The sequence below is a fragment of the Salmo salar genome, chromosome ssa11 (assembly GCF_905237065.1).
Source record: "Salmo salar chromosome ssa11, Ssal_v3.1, whole genome shotgun sequence".
Classification (NCBI taxonomy): domain Eukaryota; kingdom Metazoa; phylum Chordata; class Actinopteri; order Salmoniformes; family Salmonidae; genus Salmo; species Salmo salar.
The window spans coordinates 20,184,567-20,212,419 of record NC_059452.1 but is presented as its reverse complement, the minus strand read 5'-3'; the positions used below and the strand labels follow the sequence as shown (position 1 = coordinate 20,212,419).

At 44.6% G+C, this 27,853-nt stretch overlaps 1 protein-coding gene across 1 annotated transcript in view; it reads left to right on the top strand.

Moving 5' to 3' along the window:
- LOC106562205 (E3 ubiquitin-protein ligase Arkadia) overlaps window positions 1-25,880 on the top strand; it is a 51,885-nt gene extending 26,005 nt beyond the window's left edge. Inside the window, 13 exon segments of the mRNA XM_014126905.2 lie at window positions 10,201-10,358; window positions 16,578-16,772; window positions 16,906-17,252; window positions 20,143-20,398; window positions 21,114-21,334; window positions 21,337-21,473; window positions 21,624-21,749; window positions 21,959-22,076; window positions 22,546-22,626; window positions 22,819-22,914; window positions 23,223-23,315; window positions 23,827-23,930; window positions 24,338-25,880. Coding sequence (XP_013982380.2) covers window positions 10,201-10,358; window positions 16,578-16,772; window positions 16,906-17,252; window positions 20,143-20,398; window positions 21,114-21,334; window positions 21,337-21,473; window positions 21,624-21,749; window positions 21,959-22,076; window positions 22,546-22,626; window positions 22,819-22,914; window positions 23,223-23,315; window positions 23,827-23,930; window positions 24,338-24,458 — 2,053 coding nt within the window. The 3' untranslated portion in view covers window positions 24,459-25,880.
- The last annotated feature ends 1,973 nt before the right edge of the window (window positions 25,881-27,853 follow it).

The window sequence follows — 27,853 nt, the reverse complement described above, 5'->3', positions numbered from 1 at the left end:
CTGTCAGGGAACTCCAGGTCTAGTTCAAGGGTCTCTCTGGTACAGTCTCTGATCTAAAGAACCAGGACATTAGATCCAGGTGGATTTGCTTTTCTTCTCGCGGCACGCTCTCCTGAACCGATATGGTTACTAAAACATGGTAAATGCCAGCTGGTTACAGGTCACCAGGGCCTTTGGCAGGCTTTGTGAAGTGGGTACCCAGAGTGTAGTCTTTCTACATAGACCTAGGCCTACATGATTTCTCTATCTGACTCATGTGGGATGTCTTCTGAAAATGCTCTCTGCCATGACCTGAGGAGAGTTGATCTCATGCATTGGGATTTTACAGCAGTGCCAGTGTGAGAGCGCTATGCTACATTATATCGGTACTGTTATAGTGGTGTTCCTCTCGGATTTGTTTCTAGTCGTCTCCCCTCGTCTTTCTCTCCTTGAACCCCTCTCCTCTCTTTAATTGTTATTGAGGTGTCTTGGTGCATAGCGCTGAGAATCATTTCCACCAGCTTGATTTCATTATCCCACCCTCTGCTGCCAGAAATAGCAAGCCTGTGAATTTCACTCCTGCCAGCAAAGTCACTCTGTCAACCCAAATGAATTGCACTCTGTTTGTGATATGCGTTGTCTCTTGTGAGACAAATGAGCAGAATTCCAGCAGAAATTCTGCTCTGGAAATCAAATGGTCGGTTTCAGTTACTGTAGCATTTATCTTGTAGAAAACCTTTATACATGCCAGCAAAGCCACAACACAACACTAAACAATACATTTATTGCACTATAACGGTGACAAACGGTGCCCACAAACTGTTAGGGCCTACAGTGCTTTCGGAAAGTATTCAGACCCCTTGACTTTTTCCAAATGTTACGTTAGAGCCTCATTTTAAATTCGCTAAAACCATTTTTTTTTATTAATCTACACACAATACCCCATAATGACAAAGCGAAAACAGGTTTTTAGAATTTTTTTAAATGTATTAAAAATACATTACTATGAGAGCTGAAATTGAGCTCAGGTGCATCCTATTATCATTGATCATCATTGAGATGTTTCTACAACTTGATTGGATTCCACCTGTGGTAAATTCAATTGATTGGAGAAGGGCCTTGGTCAGGGAGGTGACCAAAAACTTGGTCACTCTGACATAGCTCCTGAGTTCCTCTGTGGAGATGGGAGAACCTTCCAGAAGGACAACCATCTCTGCAGCACTCCACCAATCAGGCCTTTATGGTGGAGTGGCCAGACGGAAGCCACTCCTCAGTAAAAGGCACATGACAGCCCACTTGGAGTTTGCCAAAAGGCACCTAAAGGACTCAGAACATGAGAAACAAGATTCTCTGGACTGATGAAACCAAGATCAAACTCTTTGGCCTGAATGCCAAGCGGCACTTCTGGAGGTAACCTGGCACGATCCCATACGGTGAAGCATGGTGGTGTCAGCATCATGCTGTGGGGATGTTGAAAACCTGCTCCAGAGCATTCAGGACCTCAGACTGGGCCGACGGTTTACCTTCCAACAGGACAACAACCCTAAGCTCACAGCCAAGACAATGCAGCAGTGGCTTCGGGACAAGTTTCTGAATGTCCTTGAGTGGCCCAGCCAGAGCCCGGACTTGAACCTGATCGAACATCTCTGGAGAGACCTGAAATTAGCTGCGCAGCGACGCTCCCCATCCAATCTGACAGAGCTTGAGAGGATCTGCAGAGAAGAATGGGAGAAACTCCCCAAATACAGATGTGCCAAGCTTGTAGCTTTATACTCTAGAGGCTGTAATCTTTGCCAAAGGTGCTTCAGCAAAGTACTGAGTAAAGGGTCTGAATACTATTGTAAATGTGATATTTGTTTTTTTAGTTAGAATACATTTGCAATAATTTCTAAAAAACAGTTTTTGCTTTGTCATTATGGGGTATTGTGATGAGTATTTTTTTAAATCTATTTTAGAATAAACATAACAAAATGTGGGAAAAATGTAGGGGTCTGAAAACTTTACAAATGCACTATGCATAAAGCTGTCCCAATAGCAGAGTCCCAACAGCAGTCCCAACACCTTACCACTGCTACTCCTGGCTATCAGCGGAGCCTTGTCTGGCAGCGAAACAGTTCAGTCAGCTTAATTTACTGACTTTAAAAAACAGCTGATATGGCTGACTGCTTAAAGAAATGTGGTTTCTACTGACAATTGAGATGTTCAAACTATGGAGTAAGGGGACGACGTGAGGATGAGGCAATCTGTTATTTTGATTAAGACATTAATGAGCGAGTTAGGACAGATGTTTTCAATATAACTATTTGTTTAGCACTTTTGAAATGGGCTGTTCTTACAGTATTCTCCCTGTACACCAATTCAGAACCGTAGGACAAATAAAGGCGGCGTATAGGCAGACAATGAAAGCTCTTACAATATTCAATGATTGCATTTCTCTAAAACAGGTTATAGGCACCACCAAGTCAGAACAGTAGGTGAAATTAAGAGGTGACAATAGATTAAATTATTAGTGAGGCACATGGGCTACTAACAGCTTACTACACAACATACATTTAGTATTACTTTCTTAGCTACAGTATACATATCTACCTGGCATATTACATTTATGCAGCAGCATACAAGATATTTTTGGACTCCGTGTTATGCTGTGCTCACTTGAACAGAAAGGTGGTGCAGCGGTCCTTCGTGGGCAAATTTTGTCATCAAACTTTGTCATCAAAGTCTGGCATTCTCTGGATTTATGGTGCTTTCAAGACAGCTGGGAACTGAAAAAAAATATATGTTTTTCAAACAGTGGCGAATCATGATGACGTCCGTGATCTTGAGGTCGGAGCTCTAGAAATAGGCCCGAGTTCCCAACTTGCAATTGTGCGTTGGATTACCATTCAAAATGTATTTTCCCATTTGGAGCTCGTTTTCTTCCGAGTTCCCAGTTGTCTTGAACTCACTGAAGTCAGAGATTTCCCAGTTAAAAGTTCCCAGTTTTGAGCACGGCAGAGGTCATGCTGGATTGACAGCATGGCCAATGTTGAATGTTTATCCTTTTAAGCTTGGAAAAGAGACCCTTAAACCCAGAGTTGGACCACACACCCACTCCACTGAATAGCAGGCTAGTGATTGCTTTGCAATGCTTGCAGTTAGCCACTGATCCCTTTCAAACCACTCATTGTTGAATTTACGATTTCCAACTTGTGTAATGTTTATGGCCGATGAGCACCGATACGTTTTATCTATAATTTCTCATTATTATTTATCTTCATATGACAGGGATTGAAAAGGATTTACCAGCAGATTGTCGACTTGATTCATGATGACTGCTAGCTAACATTTTCATTCCAATCAAATCTACTGTAGATCTAACGTGATTTCATGTCATTTTATCTGTGGCCAATGACCTTAAGCCTTCTTGGATGGACACTTCTAATGTAATTTTATGGCAGCACCCAAGGGTCTTGAATTTTCGAGCTCTACCCGTAGATTTTGCAGTGATGTAGTTCACAGCTGACACTGTTCTGACACTGTCATTGTAATTAAGAATTTGTTCTTAACTGACTTGCCTAGGTAAATAAAGGTTACATTTTTTTAAATGTCCCCAAGCGTGACAGAAAACTGAGCCAATCACGGCGCAACTCAAGAACACTACCAACCCTTACGCTCCATATTTTCTCCTGGCTGCCCCACCCCACGAAAGCACTGAGCTAGGCTGAAACCCCTGCATTTTGGCGCTGCCCTTCTCAAGAAAGCAAAAAAGAGACTAACTTGGTATGCGGCTTTATTAACTCAGTGATATTATTTTTTTTTTTACATTGTTTGCAAACTGATATGTGACACAAATGAATGCCAAAACAACATGCAAAACGGGCAACAAAAAAAGCTAAACAGGTGGGGCTCAAACAGCCCTGAATGACTGGTCGCCCCTGCTTGTAGGTAATGGCTAGGTATCTGGGGAGTGAAGTAAACAAAATAAACCTACATAGTTGATTTTATGTATCCTTTTATCCCATTGCAGGTCAAAACACTGTTCTGACACTTAAAAATACTTCAAGGTTTTCTGAATAGGCAAATTTTCTCAACCCTGTGTCTGTCACCAATCTCTACATGTGCACAAAGCATACCATAGGTCTAAAGATATCAGGAGTGGCCAGCCCAATGAGCCCAGTGCATTTTCATGTTTTTTCCATTTCATCTGAATGACATGCAGATGTTCAGGGTGGCAGTAAGTAAGGCCTATTGATCAGGGGAATGGATGGCTGACTGGAGACGAGATAGTTTGCTAGTAATCCCAGGTGAGCCTCCCAGCTGCTGTGTCCTTGAATGAGCCACTAATTTGCTTCAGTAAATACTCAGCTAGCTACATAAATGCAAACTTAATGAGGCCGTGTCATTCACGTGCATGTTAGTGGATTGGTTGGTTCCTGTCGCTGTATAGTGTGTTAACTAGCTAGCTAATCCACCTTGTGTAATTATGCTCCTTACTAATGTAATCCTTAGCATAGCATGCTAGCATTGTTATCAATACGTTTATGTTTTGTTTAACACGGTCGTTATGCTTTCAGGAAGATAATCAGCCAAATATGGCCGCCTCTATGAAGGCTAGAGAGGAGGTACACAGCACAGCCATGTCATGGAGTGTTCTGTTTAAACAGGCCCGTTGGGGCCAGAGAAGGTTCTAGAAGCCTCCTGTCTCTCTGGTATGACCAGTCATGTGGCATCACTTCCCATTATTTTCAGGATGAGAGGAGCCCCCTCCACATTCTACAAACAACACTAAAATAGGCAACTCCATATCTGCCCAGTTAGTCCTATGTTATTGACCTACAGTATCTATCGTATAATACATTTAGTGCCTGCAAGGAATGTGATCATGTTGTTTTCAAGGGTAGGTTTTTAGATGTAGGATATTTGTTCTGTATGTAGGGCAGTGCAATGAAATGTTGAGTAGTGTCTTGCTGTTCCCAGAATGGGACCCTCTGTGTGAAACCGAAGGTCAGTTGGTGGCGCTCCCTCTCTCAGGCTCTGACTGTTGACGTGACTCATCTCCAGGCTCCCAGTTCTCTGTGTGTGTGTGCTATGAGTGGAATGCAGGGAGTGGGGGGGAACCGGGGTGTAATAGCATCAAGTCTTAACATCTCAGGAAAGTGTGTGTGTGCGAAGAGGAACCAGAGCAGGAACAAGAAGAGTAATAACATAGTTGATTAGTAGTGTGGATGAGCAATTAAAGAACCGGTTTAGAGACCAGTTCAGGCTGCTGTGGAGTGGAATAGCAGGGGGGCAGGCAGGGTCTCTCTATAGCAATGCATAGTGCATAGCGTACCCAGAGAAGAGCTGCACTGGGGATCAGGCCACATGCCTCCGGTTGTTTTTAGCAGTAAAGCCAAGCCCCCCTTCCAGAGGCCAGCTCATCTGACCACTCTCTTTGGGCTCACCATCTCAGTGAGCCCATTCTGCAGGTCTGGAACCCCAATGGAGAATTTCACCCACTTGGCTTGACTGACTGGAGCTTTAGTGGCCCTGTTAATTTCTCCCATGTTCCCTCTGTCCCACAGACACGCGATTAGCTTGCCCGTGATTGATTGTTCCCTGACAGTGCTCCTCTGTAGATCTATTCAGGTTGTGCAGTGTGACTTATTTTAAACGGTGTTATCCAGGAGTTGATAAGGCTAAACGTGCCTGGCCTTTTCAGAAATATTCAGGGGGAAGAGATCAGTAAAGGGGGGGAAAGAGATCAGTAAAGGGGGGGGAAAGAGATCAGTAAAGGGGGGGAAAGAGATCAGTAAAGGGGGGGGAAAGAGATCAGTAAAGGGGGGGAAAGAGATCAGTAAAGGGGGGGGAAAGAGATCAGTAAAGGGGGGGGAAAGAGATCAGTAAAGGGGGGGGAAAGAGATCAGTAAAGGGGGGGGAAAGAGATCAGTAAAGGGGGGGAAAGAGATCAGTAAAGGGGGGGAAAGAGATCAGTAAAGGGGGGGAAAGAGATCAGTAAAGGGGGGGAAAGAGATCAGTAAAGGGGGGGGGAAAGAGATCAGTAAAGGGGGGGGAAAGAGATCAGTAAAGGGGGGGAAAGAGATCAGTAAAGGGGGGGGAAAGAGATCAGTAAAGGGGGGGAAAGAGATCAGTAAAGGGGGGGAAAGAGATCAGTAAAGGGGGGGAAAGAGATCAGTAAAGGGGGGGAAAGAGATCAGTAAAGGGGGGGGAAAGAGATCAGTAAAGGGGGGGGAAAGAGATCAGTAAAGGGGGGGAAAGAGATCAGTAAAGGGGGGAAAGAGATCAGTAAAGGGGGGGAAAGAGATCAGTAAAGGGGGGGGAAAGAGATCAGTAAAGGGGGGAAAGAGATCAGTAAAGGGGGGGAAAGAGATCAGTAAAGGGGGGGAAAGAGATCAGTAAGGGGGGGAAAGAGATCAGTAAAGGGGGGAAAGAGATCAGTAAAGGGGGGGAAAGAGATCAGTAAAGGGGGGGGAAAGAGATCAGTAAAGGGGGGGGAAAGAGATCAGTAAAGGGGGGGGAAAGAGATCAGTAAAGGGGGGGGAAAGAGATCAGTAAAGGGGGGGGAAAGAGATCAGTAAAGGGGGGGAAAGAGATCAGTAAAGGGGGGGGAAAGAGATCAGTAAAGGGGGGGGAAAGAGATCAGTAAAGGGGGGGGGAAAGAGATCAGTAAGGGGGGGGAAGAGATCAGTAAGGGGGTGGGAAGAGATCAGTAAAGGGGGGAAAGAGATCAGTAAAGGGGGGGAAAGAGATCAGTAAAGGGGGGTTCAGTAAAGGGTGGGGGAAAGAGATCAGTAAAGGGGGGGAAAGAGATCAGTAAAGGGGGGTTCAGTAAAGGGTGGGGGAAAGAGATCAGTAAAGGGGGGGAAAGAGATCAGTAAGGGGGGTTCAGTAAAGGGTGGGGGAAAGAGATCAGTAAAGGGGGGGTGGGAGAGATCAGTAAAGGGGGGGAGATCAGTAAAGGGGGGTGGGAGAGATCAGTAAAGGGGGAAGGGGGTAAAGGAGGGAAAGGGGTCCAGTAAAGGGGGGAAAGGGGTCCAGTAAAGGGGGTAAAGGGATCAGTAAGGGGGGGGAAAGAGATCAGTAAGGGGGGGGAAGAGATCAGTAAAGGGGGGGAGATCAGAAAAGGGGGGGAAAGAGATCAGTAAAGTGGGGGGAAAGAGATCAGTAAAGGGGGGGGGGAGAGATCAGTAAAGTGGGGAAAGAGATCAGTAAAGTGGGGGGAAAGAGATCAGTAAAGGGGGGGGAAGAGATCAGTAAAGGGGGGAAAGAGATCAGTAAAGGGGGGGAAAGAGATCAGTAAAGGGGGGGAAGAGATCAGTAAAGGGGGGAAAGAGATCAGTAAAGGGTGGGGGGAGATCAGTAAAGGGAGGGAGATCAGTAAGGGCCCTCTAAGAAATTGAAAAGGGCTGTCTTTTTCAGAGAGCTTGTAAATATTTGGAGTGTGATACAGATGGGTTTACATAAGCATTGCTCTCTCTCTCTCTCTCCCTCACCCCAGCCCTTGCTCTCTATCTCCCTCCTCCCTCTCTGGCGCTCCCTCACTTGCTCTATCACTCTTCCTGCCTCCCCCTCGCTCTCTTCCGTAATCTCCCTCCCTCCGCTCTCTTACTGTATCACTCCCTCTCTCTCCCTGTAGATATCCCTCACTCCCTTCGCTCTCTCTCCCCTTATCTCTCTCCCTTCTCTATCTTCCTTCTCTCCCTCTTTCTTCATGCTCGGTTGACCATATTCTCCCTAGGTATTTCCGGGAAGTGAATGAGCAGAGTGTAGTTAGTTACGGGAGGGTGTGTGTGTGTGTGTGTTTTATTTCCCTATCTCTGCCTGCACCTCCCAGAGCTGCCCTGGCTTGCAGGAGAATGCAGAGAAGGGCTGTTTCTGAAGGGGGAGGTGTAGCGAGGAGTACTGGATGTGGAGGTCAAAGGGCAGCAGGATGAGCAATACCGGTTTTCCGCTGAAAGATCATTTGTTTACAGTGCAGAGAGGATAATGGTTGGGATAGAGGGTGTGAGTATGCGTAAGTGCCATATTCAGTATCAGTGAAGGCTTTGGATTTTGGTGCAGAACATGCAGCTTGCGCTTCTGTCTTGCTGTGATGTAGTACCAGATGCTTCATATTGTTTGTTTCCACACACAGTCCATTTAGTCCCTTAATTGTGTCGCCCTCTCCCTCCTCCCCCCAGTACCATAGCCTTTATACACAGTCCATAGATCCCGTCCCTGCAGTTAGCCCCACTGTCGAGCCCTCTAAGCCCTCAGGCATTTGGCAGAGTGTGCGTGGAGATGGCAAAACCCTGGTCCTGCCAAGCCCCCAGTTCCCACAGTGTTCATGTTTACTGTGTTCTGTTTTCCCCTCGCCTCCACCCCTCAGAGGCCACTGTGGTAAACAGGTATTTACAAAATAATCCCAGGTCTACGCTGTGGGTAATTAGGTGCTTGTCCCTGGTGGGCTAGCCTGTTCCCTGAGCCTCGAGGTCGGCTAGCCTGCTCCCTGGGCCCCGAGGTGGGCTAGCCTGTTCCCCGGGCCCCGAGGTGGGAGAGAGGAGGAGCAGGTGCCAATTACAGTACAATCAAGCCACACCTTCTGTACTGGCTCTCTGTGTGTACCACCTTCACTGCTCCACATGGGGGGGTGAGGTGAACTGCCCCATGGGACATGCCATGGAGGCTTTTCTTCCTCTTTTCTGCATTGCCAACATCAGAAGTTGCACTAATAGGTTTTTGTTGCCTTCCGTTCTTTTTCGTTTGTTGTGAAGTATGTCCGTCTGACAGGAAATGGAATGGACAGCAGTATGAGCTAATGGGACCCCCCCCACACATCACAGCACCAATGCAGCCCACAGCAGTTAGAATGGCATTTCCTCTGCTGAATTGTGTGAGAAGACTGAGTGTGAGTGGACACTCTCTCACACGCCTGCTTATTAGAAGGACTTCTTAGGCCTACATGGCTGTGTGTGTGTGTGTGTGTGTGTGTGTGTGTGTGTGTGTGTGTGTGTGTGTGTGTGTGTGTGTGTGTGTGTGTGTGTGTGTGTGTGTGTGTGTGTGTGGCGTTGCTATTGTTGTGCACACACATTGGTCTCACTGGAATAGCAGCAGCCCACCATGCTTGTCTGTAATCTTATTGTTTTGATGATGCAACCTGTGGTTTAGAGGTTCCAGCAGCAGCCCTGTGTTGAGAGGAGCAGGAGTCTCTCTGCTCCTGGCTCTCCCCTTCCCTCAGCCTGGTCTTGGCCCTCAGCCTGGTTCACTGCTCTCTCTCTCTTCCCCAGCCTCATCTCTCCATGACAGGCTGCTTTACGGCAGGCACTCTATCCCCTATGCTCCCCCCTCTCATCCTGCTTTACGGCACACTGATACTCTCTGGACTCCCACATCACACAAGATAGCGGAAGGCCGGAGGAAAGACTGAGGCAGTGAGATGGGGAGAGAGGAAGACTGCAAAAGGGAGAGGAGAGAGCACAGTCAATGATGCACAATGGTTGTGACTTAAGCCAATGTGTGTGTGGTAGCTGAGGCTTGATGAGGTAGAGGTGTTTCTGTGTGTTGTATGTTGAATTGTGTTTTCCACAAGCTTGTTTTGTAGTTTAGTGGGTGTGGTGGAAGAAACCATGTGTGTGAAACAAACATGATCTTTCTGTGTGGTTCTCAAAGGTTTGCACAGCTGTGTGTCTCTCATGCGCGCGGCTGTGTGTAGACTGTCTTTATGAATTAGCTGCAGCGCTAGCACTCATGTCAGCTGGCTCTTATTTACATTCCAGCCAGGCGTTCCAGCAGCGCCCAAAGTGAGGCTGATTTGTGCTCATCACACAGAAAAAGCTGTGGGGACCATCCCCTGCCTCCAAATGACAACGTTTCAACTTTCCCTTTTACTACATGATAAATTACATCATAAAATGAACTTTTGTTTATATATTTGCTTTAAAGGACAATCAGGCTGGGAAAAGCAAGAGATTTGCTTTGGGAGGAAAAATGGGCTGAATTGTCTGGAATTTCTCACTTCTCCATGAAGTCCTATGGACTGGGTCTCATCCACTGACCACTGGTCTCCATTGAGAGGGCTGTGTGGTCAGCAATCTCATAGAATTGTTACAATGTTACAATACCGTAGCCCAGGCCCGGGGTCCAGATAACCTGGCATTATCAGCGTGGTCCCAGTCAGTCTGAAAACTGAAGCCTTGTTTAATCTGATTGTTTACCCCCCCTCTCCTTCCTCTCTAACTGGCTGTGTGTTTGTGTCCACAGGCCTCGCTCGGTGGGGGGCCACGGCAGGATGTACTGGGGCCCCAGCTGCTCCCAGAACCGACCCCAGGAGCTGCGCAGCCGCCACCGCCTCTCTACTGTCATCCAGCCGCTGCGCCAGAGTGCCGGGGAGGTGGTGGACCTCACAGTGGACGAGGATGGTGAGCATGAGGACGTGCCGACCCCCAATACCACTCTGAGATGAACTATATGATGTAACAGTCACATAGACGTCCTAGACTTATACTCAGGCCTCTGTTTTTCCACTGTGTTTTCTTTCAAAGCTAGGCTCATTCGTCTTTCAACACAAAGGCGAGTTTACAGTAGTCCCCTGGGACAGTAATTTTTATATGAGCAACATACAAATGGTTGCACGTTCTCTCTCTCTCCTCTCTCTCTCCTCTCTCTCCTCTCTCTCTCTCTCTCTGTGTGTGTGTCACTCACACACACACGGATACAGAGAAGCAAGTATACTCTCGAGGCAGAAAGAAAATAGATCTGGTGATTATATGTGTAAAAATCAATTACATTGGGGAACAGCTTTTTCATAGATGCTGCATACGATAGCCGGACTGTCGCACAGCATATGAATGTGGGCGTCCAATACTAGGATTTAGATGAGTTTAATGCTTTCCTACATGATCCAGCTCAACACTGCGTAGGGGGTTGGGAAATATTACATGTCAAATTAAATACTCTCATTTACACTCTATTGTTTAATAGGATTAGCTAGCTTCTTCCACACAACTCTCCAAACCTGGGAGTGAGTGGGTGTCGCTAACTTGAAATAAGAATTGTCTTGTCATCACAATTCAATTTGAAATGTTCCCGTCATCGAGCACTGTTTAATAATGATTCATCTGTATCTTTTCATCAAATGGAGGGATATTAATAGCGACCGTGCCCCTGAGAGCGACTGCTCTTTCATTGGTTGGCTTTTACTCATCAACCCAATGCATTTCTGATGCATGTTGTTTCATACTGTCAATGTTATCATGTTTGTAACATGATAAAATGTCACAGCGATGCCAGCCACTGGAGCAGTAGCCAGAAGCATGCTCTTCATTGTAAATGTGGAGGCATTAGGCACAATGAATGAAATACACCTGGCAGTATTAAAGCTTATGTGGGTAAAGGGTTTCACTCTGGATTTAGGGGACAGACAGCCGACTCCTGATGAGTGTAGCCTACATTGAATTACAAAGTCCATTTGAAGAGCTCTGTATTTATTCATCCCCAATTCATATACAGTTGAAGTTGGAAGTTTACACTTACACTTGGAGTCATTAAAACTTGTTTTTCAACCACTCCACAAATTTCTTTTTAACAAACTATAGTTTTGGCAAGTCGGTTAGGACATCTACTTTGTGCATGACACAAGTAATTTTTCCAACAATTGTTTACAGATAGATTATTTCACTGTATCACTATTCCAGTGGGTCAGAAGTTTACATACACTAAATTGACTGTGCATTTAAACAGCTTGGAAAATTCCAGAAAAGGATGTCATGGCTTTAGAAGCTTCTGATAGGCTAATTGACATCATTTGAGTCAATTGGAGGTGTACCTGTGGATGTATTTCAAGGCCTACCTTCAAACTCAGTGCCTCTTTGCTTGACATCATGGGGAAATCAGCCAAGACCTCAAAGAAAATTGTTGACCTCCAAGTCTGGTTCATCCTTGGGAGCAATTTCCAAACGCTTGAAGGTACCACGTTCATCTGTACAAACAATAGTACGCAAGTATAAACACCATGGGACCACGCAGCCGTCATACCGCTCAGGAAGGAGACGCGTTCTGTGCAAATCAATCCCAGAACAGCAGCAAAGGACCTTGTGAAGATGCAGGAGGAAACGGTTACAAAAGTATCTATATCCACAGTAAAATGAGTCCTATATCGACATAACCTGAAAGGCCGCTCAGCAAGGAAAAAGCCACTGCTCCAAAACTGCCATAAAAAAAGCCAGACTACGGTTTGCAACTGCACATGGGGGTAAAGATCGTACTTTTTGGAGAAATGTCCTCTGGTTTGATGAAACAAATATAGAACTGTTTGGCCATAATAACCATCGTTATGTTTGGAGGGAAAAGGGGGAGGCTTGCAACCCGAAGAACACCATCCCAACCGTGAAGCACGGGGGTGGCAGCATCATGTTGTGGGGGTGCTTTGCTGCAGGAGGGACTGGTGCACTTCACAAAATAGATGGCATCATGAGAAAGGAAAATTATGTGGACATATTGAAGCAACATCTCAAGACATCAGTCAGGAAGTTAAAGCTTGGTCGCAAATGGGTCTTCCAACTGGACAATGACCTCAAGCATACTTCCAAAGTTGTGGCAAAATGGCTTAAGGACAACAAAGTCAAGGTATTGGAGTGGCCATCACAAAGCCCTGACCTCAATCCCATAGAAAATATGTAGGGAGAACTGAAAAAGTGCGTGTGAGCAAGGAGGCCTACAAACCTGACTCAGTTATATCAGCTCTGTCACGAGGAATGGGCCAAAATTCACCCAACTTATTGTGGGAAGCTTGTGGAAGGCTACCCAAAACCATTTGACCCAAGTTAAACAATTTAAAGGCAATGCAACCAAATACTAATTGAGTGTATGTAAACTTCTGACCCACTGGGAATGTGATGAAAGAAATAAAAGCTGACATAAATCATTCTCTTTACTATTATTCTGACATTTCACATTCTTAAAATAAAGTGGTGATCCTAACTGACCTAAAACAGGGAATATTTACTTGGATTAAATGTCAGGAATTGTGAAAAACTGAGTTTAAATGCATTTGGCTAAGGTGTATGTAAACTTCCGACTTCAACTGTACATACATTATTCTCACCAGATGTATAGGCTTACTCCAGTTCAGTTCATACATTCATGACAGCCCCAAGCCATTGCATATACACCTTTTAAAAATGACCTGAAAACCCTCCTCTTTAGGAAGGTCCTCCATTAGATATATATGTTCCTTGTAGTGTCATCTGGTTTCTTGGTTTCAGTTGCTCTGTCTAGTTGTTTGTTTTTATTTATTTCAATGAAAAGCAAATTATACATTCAATTTGTTATTATATATCATGTGTGGACTGACTGTTTTTGTAATGGCTTTACCATTCCAACATCCTACATATCTCTGGCTAATGGCTATGTTTTCCCAGACCAGTTTGCCCTCTAACCTGAGGCATTAGCAAACCAGACCAAAGCATTAATGTGACTTAACTCCAATTTGGTGCATTTTCTTTATGGTCTCGCACCGTGTGACTGATAACAGAATAATAGAGCAGTGTGAGATGTGAGCCTATTTGCATTTCTTTTGAGGAGGAGAAATTAATTTGTGACTATGAAAAGCAGATGGAGCGCACACTGTGGAATGCTAATGAGGTCTCTTCTTCTCCCTGGCTGCCAAGCCACTGCAGCCAGTCTACACACCAGGGTTTCTGTTAGGCGGTAATAGCCAGCTTTTGGCCAATTTAAAAAATAAATAAATAGAAAGCAGATCAAATTGCCATGTGTATAGTAGGCTTACACTGAGTGTCCAAAACGTTAGCAACACCTTCTTAATATTCAGTTGCAACCGCTTTTGCCATCAGAACAGACTCAATTCTTCGGGGCATGGACTCTAGAAAGTGTCGAAAGCGTTCCACAGTGATGCTGGCCCATGTTCACTCCAATGCTTCCCACAGTTGTGTCAAGTTGGCCGGATGTCTTTTGGGTGGTGGACCATTCTTGATACACACAGGAAACTGTTGATCATGAAAAACCCATCAGCGCTGCGGTTCTTGACACAAACCGGTGCGGCTGGCTCCTACTACTATACCCCGTTCAAAGGCTCTTAAATATTTTGTCTTGCCCATTCACCCTCTGAATGGCACACATACACAATCCTTGTCTCAAGGCTTAAAAATCCTTCTTTAACGTGTCTCCTCCCCTTCATCTACACTGATATGAAGTGGATTTAACAAGTGACATAGTTTTCACCTGGATTCACCTGGCCAGTCTGTCATGGAAGGAGCATGTTTTGTTCACTCTGTGTATATTCGTTATGTAGGGATATCTTATTTATCACACGCCTACAGCATACAGATACAGAGCCTTTGAGTGGAAAATCTGTCGGAGCGCGAGAGCTGCTGCTACAGCATCTCAAACAGCAAAAGCATAGGCTCTTCATCAGCGCATCACACACCACTTTGCAATTAGCTGGAGGTAGTATGCATTTTGAAAATATATACTTAATTGTTTGAAACCTGAACGTTTTAATACATACAGTGGCTTGCAAAATAATTCATCCCCCTAGCGTTTTTCCTATTTTGTTGCATTACAACCTGTAATTTAAATTGATTTATATTTGGATTTCCTGTAATAGACATATACAAAATAGTCAAAATTGGTGAAATGAAAAAAATGGTGCGTGTATATGTATTCACCCCCTTTGCTATGAAGCCCCTAAATAAGATCTGGCGCAACCAATTACCCCCAGAAGTAACATAATTAGATTGCACACAGGTGGACTTTATTTAACTAAGTGTCACATGATCGGTCACGTGATCTCAGTATATTTACACCTGTTCTGAAAGGCCCCAGAGTCTGCAACACCACCAAACAAGTGGCACCATGAAGACCAAGGAGCTCTCGAAACAGGTCAGGGTCAAAGTTGTGGAGAAGTACAGATCAAGGTTGGGTTATAAAAAATAAAAAAATATCTGGAACTTTGAACATCGGCGTATCTGTCCATAGGACCACTTTAAGCTGTACACTCCACAGAGCTGGGCTTTACGGAAGAGTGGCAAGAAAAAAGCCATAAATTAAAGAAAATAAATAAGCAAAACACGTTTCGTGTTCGCCAAAAAGCATGTGGGAGACTCCCCAGACATATGGAAGAAGGTACTCTGGTCAGATGAGACTAAAATGTAGCTTTTTGGCCATCAAGGAAAACGTTATGTCTGGTGCAAACCCAACACCTCTCATCACCCCGAGAATACCATCCCCACAGTGAAGCATGGTGGTGGCAGCATCATGCCGGGGGGGGGATGTTTTTCATCGGCAGCTGACTGGGAAACTGGTCAGAATTGAAGGAATGATGGATGGTGCTAAATACAGGGAAATTCTTGTGGGAAACCTGTTTGTCTTCCAGAGATTTGAGACGGAGGTTCACCTTCCAGCAGGACAATGACCCTAAGCAAATCCCAGTGGCTAGATGTGCCAAGCTTATGGAGACATTCCCCAAGAGTCTTGCAGCTGTAATTGCTGCAAAAGGTGGCTCTACAAAGTATTGACTTTGGGGGGTGAATAGGTATTTTTCGCTGAAGTTTTCTGTTTTTTTTGTCTTATTTATTTTTTGTTTCACAATAAAAAAAATATGTTGCATCTTCAAAGTGGTAGGCATGTTGTGTAAATCAAATGATACAAACCCCCCCAAAAATCTATTTTTATTCCAGGTTGTAAGGCAACAAAATAGCAAAAATGCCATGGGGGGTGAATACTTTTGCAAGCCATTGTATGAGGCATGTCTTAATTTGCTTCAAAGTAGCCTATCCAAACTCAGACCATATCCGTGAAGGCAGTCATTTGATATAAACTTTATTTTGTTGTCCTGTGTCCAAAGGCACAATCCTAGTCATATTAGCAAACCATGCAGGTGTTGCATATTAGATCTCCCCTCTTTCTAAATTTCTGCAATCACGTGCCCTTTTGATAGGTGTTTTCCCGCTAATTGGGTTATGGAACAAACATTCGCGCGTAGCTTACTGCCTTGTGCGCATTGCTGCGCAAATAATAGTTTATCAACATTTTAAGCTAAATGTTCTAATCTGTTTCATCAGACTCATTGCTTTGTAACGTTTGTTTTATGTAGCCTAGGCATACTGGTTGTATGAATTTGGGATCTATCATCCCGCAATTGTCCGAGTTTTTGGAATAGGCTATTTCTTTCTCGACAAGCTGACCAATAGAATAGGTCACTGTTCTACTATGGGGGATAGTAGATTGACATAGGCTAGTGATTTTGCTGTTCTTTACTTGTCTTGTTAGCTGAGGAAAAGTAAATGTGGACAGTTATTTTAACCTCTTTAAAGTGCACATCAGAATTTGGTAAGAAGGACTGCACATCATTGCGTCCTTGATTTGCATGTTCTGTTTGTATGAATTACCATAATATACATGTGATTTTTGTCACTCTGAGCACTTTGGGTGGCCACCCTAATAGGTTATGTACCCAATGCGTATGGGTCCGGTAAATTAAAATGCTGCCGGTCAAATGTCCGGTGCCACATTTTCCTGACGGAAACCCTGCTACACACACACATACACAGATGGATATGTTTGCTACATAATAAATTCCCACATTTACTCTGTTTACCTGTCTCTCTTCCCTACCACAGATCTCTCTGTTGTACCATCCACCTCTGACAGCATTCACCCTCAGACTGTCAGCTCCTCCTCTTCCTCCTCCTCTCATCATAACTCTACCTCAGAGCCCCACGATGCTCCGGGCCCCTCCACTAGCTGCCCTGGTCAAGGCCCAGCCCCAGACAGCACGCTGGCACAGGGATCAAGGGGTACCGCAGGCACGGAGGGTAAGACAGACCATAGACTCTCCAGAAAGCCATGATGTCAACCTTGTGTGCCTTTATAAGTTTAGTAATTTTTCCTATGGGTAATCTATGAATAATGATTGAAGCTTAAAGGTGTTTTCCATCTCTCTATCAGATGAGAGCAGAAGAGGCTCATCCGGCGTGGCAGGAGAGAGTGGGGGCGCGGCCATGCCCAGGTTACCCTCCTGCTGCCCGCAGCACTCCCCCTGCGGCGGGCCCTCCCCTGGTCACATGACCCTGGGCCATTCCAGCTGCCTGCAGGCCCAGCCCTCCCAGCAGCCAGGCTCCCAGCAGCACAGCCACGCCCACCACTTCCACCACCACCATCACCACGTGCCTCAGCACCCACCTCCACCCACTCTGCCCTTTCCTGAGCCCAGCTGCCCCCTAGAGAGGCCCACTGCCCTGCCTGCACCATGCAGAGGGGGAGGGATCAGCAGCTCCACCCAATACCACGACCAGGTAGGCCTGAGCATCAACACCCTGTTATGTTTTTTACATTGTAGTATTGTTGGAGGTTTGGCTGTTACTTCTGCTTCCTGTTTTGGTTTCCCCAACTTTAATATACTGCTCAAAAAAATAAAGGGAACACTTAAACAACACATCCTAGATCTGAATGAAAGAAATAATCTTATTAAATACTTTTTTCTTTACATAGTTGAATGTGCTGACAACAAAATCACACAAAAATAATCTATGGAAATCCAATTTATCAACCCATGGAGGTCTGGATTTGGAGTCGCACTCAAAATTAGTGGAAAACCACACTACAGGCTGATCCAACTTTGATGTAATGTCCTTAAAACAAGTAAAAATGAGGCTCAGTAGTGTGTGTGGCCTCCACGTGCCTGTATGACCTCCCTACAACGCCTGGGCATGCTCCTGATGAGGTGGCGAATGGTCTCCTGAGGGATCTCCTCCCAGACCTGGACTAAAGCATCCGCCAACTCCTGGACAGTCTGTGGTGCAATGTGGCGTTGGTGGATGGAGCGAGACATGATGTCCCAGATGTGCTCAATTGGATTCAGGTCTGGGGAACGGGCGGGCCAGTCCAAAGCATCAATGCCTTCCTCTTGCAGGAACTGCTGACACACTCCAGCCACATGAGGTCTAGCATTGTCTTGCATTAGGAGGAACCCAGGGCCAACCGCACCAGCATATGGTCTCACAAGGGGTCTGAGGATCTCATCTCGGTACCTAATGGCAGTCAGGCTACCTCTGGCGAGCACATGGAGGGCTGTGCGGCCCCCCAAAGAAATGCCACCCTACACCATGACTGACCCACCGCCAAACCGGTCATGCTGGAGGATGTTGCAGGCAGCAGAACATTCTCCACGGCGTCTCCAGACTCTGTCACGTCTGTCACGCGCTCAGTGTGAACCTGCTTTCATCTGTGAAGAGCACAGGGCGCCAGTGGCGAATTTGCCAATCTTGGTGTTCTCTGGGAAATGCCAAACGTCCTGCACGGTGTTGGGCTGTAAGCACAGCCCCCACCTGTGGACGTCGGGCCCTCATACCACCCTCATGGAGTCTGTTTCTGACCGTTTGAGCAGACACATGCACATGTGTGGCCTGCTGGAGGTCATTTTGCAGGGCTCCTCCTGCTCCTCCTTGCACAAAGGCGGAGGTAGCGGTCCTGCTGCTGGGGTGTTGCCCTCCTACGGCCTCCTCCAAGTCTCCTGATGTACTGGCCTGTCTCCTGGTAGCGCCTCCATGCTCTGGACACTACGCTGACAGACACAGCAAACCTTCTTGCCACAGCTCGCATTGATGTGCCATCCTGGATGAGCTGCACTACCTGAGCCACTTGTGTGGGTTGTGGACTCCGTCTCATGCTACCACTAGAGTGAAAGCACCGCCAGCATTCAAAAGTGACCAAAACATCAGCCAGGAAGCATAGGAACTGAGAAGTGGTCTGTGGTTACCACCTGCAGAACCACTCCTTTATTGGGGGTGTCTTGCTAATTGCCTATAATTTCCACCTGTTGTCTATTCCATTTGCACAACAGCATGTGAAATTTATTGTCAATCAGTGTTGCTTCCTAAGTGGACAGTTTGATTTCACAGAAGTGTGATTGACTTGGAGTTACATTGTGCTGTTTAACTGTTCCCTTTATTTTTTTGAGCAGTGTATATCGACCAGAGAATTTATGCATTTCTTATAGCAGTAACATTTTATAAATATAGTCCATATGAAAAATTTGATTTCTTAAATCTTGAAAGTATTTTATCATTTTATTTTTTTCCCCAAATCTATAAAAGTAGGCGAAATGAATAGTATCTGAGGAGATAAAAGGTTGCCTTTTCCGCCGACAATAGCTGGAGATAAATTAGAAATCATTTATAGTTTTAGTAAACTATGCAAGCCATGTTCTCCCTGGCAGATGGCACCATCGCATTCAAATGTATCTTTGACCAAGTCTTTGTGTATCTAAACAAAAGGTTCCGTTAATATCTGCACTAGCCAATGAATCAGATTCAAGGTGATTAAGAAGGATTAAGAAGGAAAAAACAGAATAGGAACTGATACAGACAAATAACTAGTATCTTAACATAAACGTTACAAAGGATCTAGCTGGCAGCCTCCCTTGAAGCCAGATTCACTGCTGAATAGTTACAATTGTGCTAATTTGTTAGTAGCTGCTGAATTGTATTATTTACCATCAAAGTGGAGGAGTGTGTGGTTAAAGTGTAGTGGGGTTGAGAGGGCTGTGTCTGCAGGTCAGGTTTGGGGCTCCCTCCATAGACCTCCGTCTCTGTCTGGATACTCTCTGATTCCTACATAATTCATGCAGGGCTGGGGCAAGTATTCAAAACTGTGCCATCAGGTCTCTACCATGAAAAGGAGGAAGTAGTTGCATGGGTGAGGCAAAATGCTGTGCCCTTTGATGGGCTTGGCCTACATGTAGATACCACCCTCAGCTACAGCTCAGAGAAAGGAGACATGCTGCCTGCATAAGGTGAATAAGTCATGTTTTATGCATCAGTCTAAATATTATTATTTATTTGAATAATTCAACGAGGGAGGGCTGCTACTATGAATTGAAACTCCATCACTTAGATTTCATTATCTCAGACGGTTTACTGTAGTCTAATCTGTAAAGCCAATTGTCTTGTACCTGTATCTTGTGCTGGCTGGACCATGAAGCCCTGTGGTTTTAGTTTAGTGTTTTACTGGTTAGTTATATATTCTGTCACCTACAGAGATCAAAGTCAGACAGTAGCACCATAACATCATATTCTGGTTCTACTCTCTCCATACGTCCCTTCCCTGTATCTCTTTCACCTATTCTTTCCTTTTCCATTCCCCTCTCCTCTCCAACCCTCCTATCTCTGTCTCTCCCCTCCCAAGCAGACTCTGCCGGTCGACCTGAGCAACAGTGGCTTGCGGAGCGGCGGGGGCAGCGGGGCCGGTAGTTTCCATGGCACCTCAGCCTTTGACCCGTGCTGCCCAGGCTCCACGTCGCGGCCCGCTGCCTACAACTCCCAGAATGCAACAGGGCCCAACCAGCCCAGCGCAGTGGTGGACTCCTTCAGCTCAGCCATGGTGGCCCAGCCTCAGCCACAGCCACAGCTATCCACCTGCAGGCACTTCATGCACCCCTCCTGTGAGTAGAGCTACATCTGCACCAAATGGGAGATGGCCTTCTTATTTTGGGAGGTGATATTATTTTGTGGTTTCTTTTGTTTAAGTGTTGATTTGATAGGAAAATGAAATGCTGCAGTAGTAACTATAGTGTGTTATTCCCATGCAGAGCCTGCATACTACTGTACTAAACACGTGAGCCTTTAGGATATATACAGTAACTATTACCACCAGACCTTGAAAGATTATGCCGACAACGGCACTCTTGAAAGCCAGTGCTAATAGTAATTAAGAGAAACACCTGATGTTTAATATGCTAAGTGCTGTGGGTGTGCTACCAAACAGGCCTTGTTAATTGCTGATTCTCCTCAGAATATCTCTGTGTGGAATGAGAAGGAGTGTGGCGGGGCTCCCTGGTGGGGCCATATTTACAGGAACTGTTTGTCGCACCTGTCTAGTGCCTACACTCAGTCACGTCAGACAGTCATTCCTGCTCCGGCCCCCTTCTCTCTGCAGTAGGGAGGGAGACAGGCAGAGGCTGGGTCTGTCCGCGGTCTCAGGTGGGAGACCTGCTCAGCACAGGGAACAGCCAGGCAGCATGTTTCAGTGTGGAGAGTCATAACTGATGATGATGATCAGGTGTCATCATAAGGAAGGGGACTTAAAGGCAGTCTGGTAAGGTGTTACTAACTACTTCTCAACTTTTTCCCACCATTCTCACGCTCTCTGACACCCAGACGCCCCCCTGGCACGCTCCCTGCACCACCAGCCCTCTAACACCTGCCCCCATTCCCATGGTAACCCTCCTCCCCCTCCTCAGCCCGCTCCACAGGGTGAGTACGTCATCCCCCACCCCGTCCATCCCTTCCACACGCCCCTGCCTTCCCACCCCCCTGGCCACGCCGTGCCCCCGCCCCCCCTGCCCCTCTGCCTGCCCACCACCACACAGGCTCCAGTGCTCCCCAACACCTGCCTGCGGAGCACCAGGCCCTGCAGCGCCACATGCCTGCGCTGGGGACCTCCGTGCAGAGGCTGCACCAGCACGAGATGCTGCAGAGGATGGAGGTCCAGAGACGCAGGATGATGCAACACCCCACGTGAGTGTAGCCTCTGGCCCCGGTCCAACCCGTCTGATGGCAGCAACATAATTGCAAGCACAGACAGTAGCTTCCAATTGTCTGATTACAGGGACAATATTATAGTATTTTCCATCTCATGTTTCTGATACACCTCTCTTTCTTCTCCAGACGAGCACATGAGCGCCCCCCTCCACACCCCCACAGAATGCACCCCAACTACGGCCATGGCCATCACATCCACGTGCCCCAGACCATGTCGTCCCACCCACGCCAATCTGAGCAGAGGACTGCATGGTTAGTACCATTTAGAGCAGTGGAGGTCCAGTGCCTTGCGTGTAGGGCCAAGAGTATTAAAACAAAAAATACCGACGTATGTGTGGCCTGCTGTGCACAAAGGATATAGTCAGTCATGTATGCCCTCACCTGCACTGTTAAAATGGCACCTGTGATGTCAATGTCTACGAGTTGATGAGGACTGTTGTTGGTCTGGTTTTCTTCTGTAGGGAGCTGGGTATCGAGGCTGGAGTGACCGTGGCGCCATATCCTTCAGGACACCTGCACCCTCACCTGCCCCATTACCACCCTCCCCCAAGACTGCACCACTTCCCCATCCCCTTCATGGTGGGTGCATGACTGGCACCCTCACTCTAAGCACACGTGCCTACATTAGAATAATTTTGAAGTATGGCTTAGATTAATGATGCTGGCCCTCTATTTATAACATCTGTTATTTCAAGGATGGTTTGTTGGGCCACATGAATAATGCATTGGCAATTAATGGTGGCCCGTAAGGCATTTCAAGTGCATATTCAACATAACCAGCAGCCTGAAATCAATGGATGCCCCTTTGAAATGATGTTAATGCACAATGTCAGAAGATATGAAATTGTGAGACTTCTGTGGTTATCAAAAATGCAGTTTTCGGTAATGCTAACCGGAATTTATACCCAAGTCAAGCAGTGTCAGCAGATTTAGTTGATAATGCTATATATCCCTATATGTGCTTCATGAACTGTAGCCCACAGAAACAAATTACTGTACTCCACTGAAGTGAACATATTTCCATGGAATTGTTTTGCCTCCCTCACAGCACACTGGCATGTCTGAAGTAACCTACCCGCACATTCGCTACATCTCATCCAGAATGACTGGATTTGGACGAACTTATGAGGTAACACTCGAATAGTAAAGATATACTAACTAGGGCCTGGAGTTTTTCCTGCACACGCCAGGTGGTGAGGAAACTCTCCTGGCCCTGGTAATTAGTTATGAAGGAGCTGAGAGAGTGCTGTGGCTTATGAGCTGTGTGGAACTGGGTTGGCTCAGTCTCATGTTGGGTTGTTTTCCTGCCCTATTTCCTCAGGATCTGCTGCATTTAGAGGAGAGATTGGGGACTGTGAACCGAGGGGCCTCTCAGGGAACTATAGAGAGGTGCACTTACCCACACAAGTACAAAAAGGTGAGAGCACTCCTATAAAACTGTGTGTGTGTTTCAGAACACATCCTGTTTAATGTAGTTTGCTGTGATGCATTTTGTGCATGTCTGCACAAGATTTTATTCTGGTACAGAGTGCACACTCACAGTGGTTATTTTGTGTTCCTTTCAAAATATGAATGTATTGCTATCGTTAAGCCAGATGCTGTAGAAACTAGAAGGTGTCCCTTTCAACCAAAGTTTCAGCCTTAGAAAACATTGTAGGGAAAGATTCCACCTAGTTTTCCAAATGTATTTAAATAAGTAACCTAATAACCTGCTGCCCAATACAGAAGGTGTTGGAGACTGAGCGAGACATTGATGAACAGTTAACCCCTGAAGCATGGGCAACTATTGGGAAAAATATGCACGCAACCTCCGACTCGGTGAGAAAAAAAATGAACAAATTCAATTTGGAAACATGTCTCTGCTCATTTATAGTTGTTAATGGTAGTAGTGTTGGGGGCAAGGGGATTCGGCAGTAGAAACATTTCATAGATTTTTTTTTTAGGTTTTTTTGTAAATATTTATTTAAATATATATTTTTAAATCCATATTACCTTGATCCATAGGGATGACATGACATGTTTTGTAGCCAGGACAAAATGACCATTCTCTCTGTCCTCATAGGGATATCTGTTCACCCTCATAATGCTTGTACTGTATACAGTAAGCCCTCTATCAGTCATAAAGGATAGTTCATTCGCAAGTTGGTTTGTACCTGTAATGTTTACACCCTGTGAACCCTGAATTTATTGTGTTTGACGGTAACCCTCATAAAATGGTCTCAGCCTTCCCTGTTTGTAATACGTCTTTATAATGTGAATAAAAGTTGTCTTTGTGGAAACTGTGGTGCTGTGTATCTATAATGGTGTTTTCCAATGTTTCCATTAACAGAGAAAGCTGCATGGTAAGCAAGAAGAAGATGAGGGGGCGGACGAAGACACAGAGGAGAAATGCACCATCTGTCTGTCAATACTGGAGGAAGGGGAAGACGTCAGGTACAGTTATACTGTAGCGTGTGTGTTTTAATGCGGGGCTGTTTTTGTGTGAGAACTACCAGTTCTTTTTCCACATTTTCTCTTGATATGCCTTGGAGATTTTCTCAACACCCAAAAGTATAGTAATCAGCAGATAAGCCAATCCTTTGAGTGCCTGAAAATGACTGGTCTCAGAGGACATTTCTGGAGCTCAACATATGTGCTCATGTGATCAAGTGAGTTTAAGAGTTTCTGCCCTCTGTTGGTGTAATGTAAGAACTGTAATGTATAAATGATAATTTTCCATCTTTCAGCAAACCAAATTAAACATTTTATTCATTGTCATTTCATTCCAACTTTACAGGATCTTTTCATTATGAAGATGGAATTCAAAGTCTATGTCTAACAATATATTCTCTCTTCCACAGACGCCTACCTTGTATGCATCTTTTCCATCAACTGTGTGTGGACCAATGGCTCCTCACCAATAAGAAGTGCCCCATCTGCAGAGTGGACATCGAGGCGCAGTTGTCTGCCGTTGAGAGTTGATGCTGTTTTTCTAACAACTCTTTGTTGGAATTTTCTTTATTTGTTGTTTTGTTTGAATTTTTCTTCAGTACTGCAGTCAACCAAAGAGGGCATGAATTACCTGCGCAGATCCACTATGAGAAAATAAAAACATCAGGCTAAAAAAGCATTGAGCCTAGAGTGCCAGCTATCACACAGTACAATACTGCTCGAATTGACATCTCCATTAAGGATTTAAAATGTTATTGTATTTATAAAGCTTTTATGTAGCTTTTGATTGTTTCCTCGTGTCATATTTTATTTTTATTTGTTTTATTTTTTGCATGGCTCCTCGCAATGCACTTCTTTGCACATATATTGTGGGCTTCTCATGGCCTAACAACTTGCAGGTGAGGATAGCTGCTCTAGTAAAGAAGCATTTCTATATACCTAATGCCTTGCTTTACTGGAGTAGAACGTTAACCTCCATTTAAAAACATTGCAGGACTCATTTTACCGATCATTGTATTGATTAGTTTATGTTTAGACAATGTGGTTTGCTAGTGGAAGACGTTTCGTTTCTAAGAAGGTAAATCAAGACATTCCTTAATTAGGAAAATATCATGTTAAACTGATCAGCTGCTGTATTCATGTTCACACAGTATTTCTAGAGTGGGAATAAACTCAAGCTTCACCTCACCTCCCAGAAAATGCACATGCGTGTCTTACACCTCTCCTGCACCACCTTGATTTGACTAAACACCATTCACACGTCATCTAATGTATTTTAGAGAAAAAGAAAATGAATGTCACATCTGTTCTTTTTCAATGGAATGATTGTTGAGGTCTGCTGAGGATACAGTTTGTGTTCTGTTTGGATTTCTCACTCAGACAGGCCCCAGATGGAAAACTGGGTTCTATAAGGGGATCTCAGGCCCACAGATGCAACCAGTTTCACATGAGCCTACAACCTGGGGATATCTGTTGTTTGGAAACTGGGAATGGCGTTGGTTTATCCTTGCTTTTCGTTTATCCTCCGTTTCTTTTTTCAGAGGGAAATACACAGCGCTCAGCTCAGAATAATAAAAAAGTAGCTGATTATTCCTACGTCCCAGATCATTGTTCTTACCCACACTTTCTCTCTCTCCCTCTCTCTCTTTAGCTGTGCAGCAGCAATCTCTCTTTGCTGCCATTGAAAAGATAACACTAATATTATTCTCGACTTGCTAACTTGCATATACTTGCACAGGAGAGAACAGACAGGAGTGTTGTGAAGAGAGTGCGCTGAGGCCATGTATTTCCACTCTGATTGCTGAGTTTTGGAAAAAAAATAATTTTGAATGGAGTGTTGGAATGCAGTACTTATGGCAGGTATCCATGCATTCATAGACTTAATGGCACCAGGAGGATATTCCATGGGATTTATATTAGTTTTAAAATAATATTAATAAAGTTAGAACTCTTTCCTGTGTCTGTTTTATTTGTGCCTTACCGTTCACCTATGCATGTTTGTCCATATTTCACAACTGCACATTGAGGGGTCTACTACTGACAAAAAATGTTAACACTTGGTATTCACACCCCTAGACTCTTTCCAAATGTGCTATAGCTTGAATTTAAAATGTTTCTCATTGGCCTCCACACAATACCCCATAATGTTAAAGTGGAATGAATTAAGTTTGACATTTTTTTTTTACTAATGAATTAAAAATGAAAAGCAGAAATGTCTTGAGTCAATAAGTTTTCAACCCTTTTGTTATGGAAAGCCTACATTTCAGGAGTAAAAATGTGCTTAAGTCACATAAGTTGCATGGACTCTGTGTGCAATTCTAGTGTTATTGTGATTTTTGAATGACTACCTCATCTCTGTACTCCACACATACCATTATCTGTAAGGTCCCTTAGTTGAGCAGTGAATTTCAACCACAAAGACCAGGGAGGTTGACCGAGTGAAAAGAAGTCTGTACAGAATAAAAATATTCCAAAACATGCATCCTGTTTGCAACAAGGCACTAAATTAATATTGCAAAAGATGTGACAAAGTAATGAACTACTTGTCCTGAATACAAAGTGTTATGTTTGGGGCAAATCCAATACAACACATTACTGAATACCACTCTCCATAGTTTCAAGAATAGTGGTGGCTGCATCATGTTATGGGTATGCTTGTAATCATTAAGGACTGGGGAGTTTTTCAGGATAAAAAAGAACGGAATGGAGCTAAGCACAGGCAAAATCCTAGACGAAAACATGGTTCAGTCTGCTTTCCACCAGACACAGATTAATTCACCTTTCAGCAGGACAATAACCTAAAACACAGTTGCTTACAAAGAAGGCAGTACATGTTTCTGAGTGGCCGAGTCACAGTTTTGACTTAATTCTGCTTGAAAATCTATGGCAAGATTTGAAAATGGTTGTCTAGCATTGGTCAACAACCAATTTGACAGAGCTTGAAGAATTTAGAAAAAAATCATGAGCAAATATTGAACAATCCAGTTGTGCAAAGCTTTTAGAGACTTACCCAGAAAGACTCTGTAATTGCTGCCTTAAAGGCTGCCAAAGGTGATTGTAACATGTATTGATAGGGTGTGAATACTAAGGTAAATTAGATATTTATGTATTTTGTTTACAGTAAACTAGCAAAAAATTATAAAAACATGTTTTCACTAGATGGGTGAGAGAAAAACATTTTATCCATTTGGAAATCAGTCTGTAACACAACAACATGTTGAATTAGTCAAGCGGTATGAATACTTTCTGAAGGTACTGTGGATGTAATATAATGTAATATATAGCAGTACTAAAAATGCCTATTCAACCCCCCCCCCAAAAAAAATGGTTTGTGCCATGACAGTAAAATGCATAGAAACGGTTTATAATCTGTTTATAAGCCTTATGGCGAATCATCAAGTAAAGATTAACTGAAGTATCCATCCATGTATCGAAAGAGTCTGCAGCAAGAATACAAAAACGTATTTTATGCATTTTATGTTGATTTTATGAATATTCCCCTTATTACTACTCATCAATCAGGGAAGACCATGTGTAGTGTTTCTTAATTAGAGTAGCCAAGATTAGCATTTTGGTCAATTCATAGAACGTTATTTTGGCCAAGTGGATTTATCAGCAATATTGAGATGTGTCCTCTGCTGAGCAATAAATCCATGCTGCAGACATTTTTTTTATTTTTCCTTTATTTAACTAGGCAAGGCAGTTAAGAACAAATTCTTATTTACAATGACGGCCTAGGAACAGTGGGTTAACTGCCTTGTTCAGGGGCAGAACGACAGATTTGTACCTTGTCAGCTCGGGGATTCGATCTAGCAACCTTTCAGTTACTGACCCAACGCTCTAGGACACTTGGGGCCAAAGGTTGTGTAAATGGTATGGTGTGTGTTGCAAACATTAATGCAACTATTTTCTCTCTTTTCTTCAAA